The sequence below is a fragment of the Nanorana parkeri genome, unplaced genomic scaffold (assembly GCF_000935625.1).
Source record: "Nanorana parkeri isolate BGI_ZX_2015 unplaced genomic scaffold, ASM93562v1 scaffold271, whole genome shotgun sequence".
NCBI classification, from domain to species: Eukaryota; Metazoa; Chordata; class Amphibia; order Anura; family Dicroglossidae; genus Nanorana; species Nanorana parkeri.
The window spans coordinates 318,573-323,679 of NW_017306539.1; the positions used below are offsets into that span (position 1 = coordinate 318,573).

The 5,107-nt window shown below is 42.8% G+C and overlaps 1 protein-coding gene across 2 annotated transcripts in view; it reads right to left on the bottom strand.

The window, feature by feature from the left end:
- FBXO11 (F-box protein 11) overlaps positions 1–5,107 on the bottom strand; it is a 45,416-nt gene that overhangs the window by 19,606 nt on the left and 20,703 nt on the right. For both annotated transcript variants that reach the window (XM_018557199.1, XM_018557198.1), the window contains exons 12-13: positions 1,621–1,706; positions 1,439–1,533 (exon numbers count right to left, since the gene is read on the bottom strand). In XM_018557199.1, the coding sequence (XP_018412701.1) occupies positions 1,439–1,533; positions 1,621–1,706 (181 nt within the window). The remainder of the gene's footprint in view (positions 1–1,438; positions 1,534–1,620; positions 1,707–5,107) is intronic.

Below are 5,107 nucleotides of genomic sequence, written 5' to 3' on the forward strand. Positions count from 1 at the left end.
GGGGGGGGGGGGGGGGGTTTACAACAATTTTATTGTCAGAGAAAAAGTTTTTTAATAGAAAGCCAGATTTTTTATATTTTCTATGGAAATTCTCAATTGCCTTAAGCTGCTCTTTGATTTACATCATGGTTAATGTGATCCTGGGGGCCAGGGTTTGGAGAAGGAATTTGGGTTTTGTGAACCACAGCTTGTGGATAGGCTAACTAGTGTTTGATATAGCCAAAGTGCTGCAGCCAAGATTCAGTGTGCAGGTAGTGTTTAACCATTTAAGGACCAGGGTGTTACACCCTCTTCCTGGCCAGGTCATTTTTCAGTATTCAGCGCTGCGGTATTTTGACTGACGTTTATTCCGTCATGCAATGCTGTACTGAAACAAATTTTATACCCTTTTTTGGGGACAGATAGAGCTTTCTTATGGTGGTATTTAATCACCACTGGGGTTTTTATTTTTTACTATATAACAAAAAAAGTACCACAAATTTTGTAAGATAAAAAAAATGTTTCCCTATGAAATGTTAAAAAACATTTATTATCACCCCAATATTTTGTTAAAATATAAAAGACGGGGTCACGTTGGGTAAATAGACACCAAACATGTCACGCTTTAAAATTGGGCGCCCGCGAAATTGCAGAAAACGACAACACCCAAAATTGGCCATAGGTGACACTTTAAACACTTTTACCGCTCATCAGTTTAGTCTTATCAGTAATTAATGGCCCTAAAATTATTGCTCTCATTCCGACGTTCGCGGCGATATGTAACATGTGCGGCACAATAGGCGTCATTGTCGTTTTCGCACTTTGGCACACCCGACGCATTTTTGAGTGTGCATGTGGGGGACGGGGTACTTTAAAAAATTTGTTATTTTAAAAAAAAAATTATTTGTGCCAGTTTTTTGTTAGCATCTTTATTTCTTTTTTATGCTTTAATTTTTTTTTTTTACACTTAGCTTTATTGCCATCACATAGGGGACTAAGAAATCCCCTGTGTGATAGCCAATTTACATGACAGGTCCTCTTTATGGAGACATCAGGGTGTTAAAGACCCATGTCACCTAGAGACTCCCAGAGAAGCTGATGAAGCAGAGATCTGCTTCATCAGCTGCTCACCGGTGTTCTGTACCGGAGAGTGACACTGAATGCAGGAAGCCCTCCCACTCCAACAATTCTCCCAAACGGCCGTTCCCAAACGGCCATGGACGGGAGGTGGTTAAACACACAAACTGTAAAAAAAGTGTAAGTATAGAAACTCCAAATCCTGTGATCCAGGTTTTCTGCAGTTTGGGTTGCAATCCAAAAAATGCATTAATGCGATCATCTGCTGTGAGCTCAGGAGTAATGTGATGCTGTAAAGAACATGTCTACAAAAACTGGAGACGTCTACTTTTTTGGGGGATAAAAATATATCAAAAAAATTAAATGAGAAAATATATTTTACCACATAGATTCCACCGTGTTGACCATCGTGGATTTTATTGTGCCTGACAATGGGGCAGCTGTTTGTACGTATCTGTATTCCTGCTAAAGCATTGCCTGTTGACACACAGCAAAAAATCAATACATGAGGCAATCAGTACACAACTACTGTACACAAGTATGAAACCAAAAACAAATATATACCATAAATGTCATTTTCTTCTATAAGGCCTCTTCCGTCACCAAAGATATACACGCCACCTTGGTTTCCATTAAAAATTGCATTTCCCCTTAAAATAAAATCATAAAATCAGTAAAACAGGACACCAAAAAAAATGACTAAACTTTATTACTACCATGTTTACGTTTAATGCTTTTAGCGTGCTTTAAAAATCTATGTTTTGGGTTTTTTTATCATTAGAATTCACTCCATGTGTTTTATGTTCTGTGAACATTGTGAAGAGCAAAGTCTGCATGGAGCATAATAGTTGTGATTTGTTCATCACATTGCATTCTCAACATTCTACTAAGTGGGTCTATTTACTAGTTACTAGGAGTTCAGAATCCTCACACAATAAATTGTGTGAAAATGTACTTCAATAATCCAATCATTAAAAAAAAGCAACTTTGCGCCGTAAAAAAAACGTTTGTGCCTTCAGAGACCCAGGAAATCTTTACAGGAGGATTGGGCACTAGCAAAAAAAATTTTTAAAAAATCCTGTAGGCAAGCCCAGGATAACCCCTCCTACTACCAGCTTGCCTCCGCTTTGTACCAAAGCAGTACCAAGAGATTGACCATAAACCCACAGGGGTGTAGGTTGGGACTTGTACCCCTCAGTGAACTCCAAGAAAAGGATTTTACAGCGAGTACAAACATCCTACTTGCCTTCTCGTCTATTAAGGACAGAGAGAAGTAGACAAGAAAGCAACAAACGCTAACTGGCCCAAGACAACAGAAAAGGAGGACAGCCTTCAGCTCAAAGAGCCACCTGTGGGACATTACACCTGAACTTGGCTTTAGAAGAGGCCACAAAATCCACCTGGTAGAACTTAGAGAATGTGTAAATAGAATGGAGGCGGGCCAGGTGGCAGCCTTGCAAATCTGGAAAACAGCTGCTCGAGGCCAAAAAAGCCCAAGAAGCACTCACAGATCTAGAAGAGTGTGTCTTGATAGGAAAGGGTGGAACCTGACCCTTGAGACCACAATCGTGGATGATGTTCTGTCCAAACCAACTAGAGGTGGTGGAATGAGAAGCTTCTGCACCCTTGTAGAGAAGATCCTGGATGACAAAGTAAATGAGTACTCCCGAAAGAAGCAGTAGCTGAGAAATGGACTCTCGCAGCACCAACAACATTCAGACAATGGCGGGAAATTTCCCTTTTGATGAACTGGAGCCAGAGAGATAGGAGAACGTTGTCCTAGTTGAGGTGAAAGGCAGACACTACAAGAAGGAAGAAGCAAGAAGGAAGTCTTGGGCCTCAACATCATTTGGTCCCTTGTAGGATAAGGCTGCAAATTCAGACACTTACCTTTCAGAGGTGGTAGCATTGGATGCAGGCATTGTTCAGGTATTTTGAGAGCCAGCGGGGCCGACTAGCAAGATACTGAAGCTTGGCCCAGTGGAAGATTGCTCCATCCACACAGTTTAGCGTAGATGGAGGAATCTGTTACACTTTTTCCATCTGACCATAGAAGATCTGCAGATAATCTATAAGTGTATAGCCAGCTTTACTAGATCAGCTTTGAGGGTCTGTGGAGGAAGGTGAGAGCACGCTTGTGGGCTCTGTGGTCAGAATCTGTAAATAAGCGTGTGATTTGAGCCATAAAAATCTTGCATCACTGCAGTAAAAACTTCAGCTAAAAGGGCAGAGGAGCTGGCCAAATCTGACAGAGTTAAAGAAGGCCCTGATGATAGAAAAGACTAGGAAAGAAGGACAACATGATTCCAGGTATCAGCCAAATGCTAAACTTCACCACATCCGTTCGCCGATCTCCTCCCTGCTCTACGGGACCGGAAGCATCACTTAGCTGCCATTGCTTAGCTACAGAAAAACTAGGAGAGTTGTCCCGTGGCACACGCTGTTTGGGGTGGGGGTGTTAGAGCAGTGAGGGCTGGGAGGTTGAATACTCAGTGTGCTACTTCACGTTTGTGCGGACCGGGGTGTCCGTTGTTTGTCAAAGAACAAAAGGTAGGGAAGGAAGCGCCACAACTAAGGCAAGCCTGTCTAAAGGTGGCCATACACTTTACAACCCTCGCAAGACTTTTGTCTTATGAGGGTTGTAAAGTACTTAAAAAAAACGTACGATCTGCCCATCTTGGACAGGCAGATCGTACTTGCGATCATCACAAGCCCGCCCCACTGAGGGGCGGGCTTGCGTTGACTGGAATGAGGGGCGGGCTTCCAATGACTGCAAACGGGCAGTGTGCGCACACCGGACCATTCGGCAGTTGTCGAACAAGCAGGCCACTAACTCGCCGAGAATCGTACGATTCCCGGCGGGTTTTCCAGCCTGCTTGTTCGACGGAAGGCGTGCGACCGTACAGTAGAAACGGTCGCACGCCTTCCATACACTGTACGATTATCGTACGATCGCGGGATTTCCCGCGATTCTCGTACGAGAATCGTGCAGTGTATGGGCACCTTTAGAGGTAGGGGTCTAAGTGGAGTGGGGGCCTGATGGGTGGATGATGGGTGGATGATGGATGGATGATGGATAGCAACTCACCGTTCAATTATCGTGTCACCACCATTTGAACGGTGAGTTGTTACTCATCACCTTTGTGATCTACCACCATTGATTTCTCACCTCTCGATTGTGTTTATCTCCCACACCGCCATCCCCTGGATCCACCCTTGCCTTTTGCGCCTCCCACCAACACCGCACTATCATCCACCCATCAGGCCCCCACTCCACGAAGACAGGCTTGACTCAGTTGAGGCGCTTCCTTCCCTACCTTTTGTTCTTCATTGCTTGGCTACAGAAGCCTGGCAATACGCTATTGGAGCGCAATCTGCCCTCCAATTGCTTATTTGGAGTGCAAAGGTGACATTAGAAGTCTAACTGATCTCTAATATCACCTTAAAAGGGAACCTTTTAGTATGCTATCACACAGGGGGAGGTAAGCCCCCTCATGCGATAGCAATTAAGTTAAAAAAAATATATATATATAAAATAATAAAATGTAAAAAATATTTTAAAAAATGTAAAGTCCGTGGCGCATATTAACATACACACGCGTCGGGTGCGCCTGCGTACGAAAACGACACTCGCGCTACATGTTGGGTATCACCACGTGCACCAGAGTGAGCGCAATAATTCTAGGGCCAATATTTATGGATATCTCTAAATCGATGACCTTTAGGGGTTTTTAAACATCGACTACGGACAATACGGGGTACCATATTTTCTTGTCATTTCACAGACGCATGCAATTTTTACCCTGGGCATGTTGGGCATCTATATAATCATCGTAACCACACCTATGTTTTACAACATGGATATTATATTGTGTTCTTAGACACTAAAATTACCTTAAGTGAATTTTTTGCTAAATTTGTGAGTTAAAGAGTGACGCAAATATCGTACGACATAAAAATTTGCAACTGCCACCATTTTATACTACAGGGTCTGTGCTTTCAGAAAATATATAATATTTGAGGGTTTTAGGTAATTTTTAAAATGTGGATT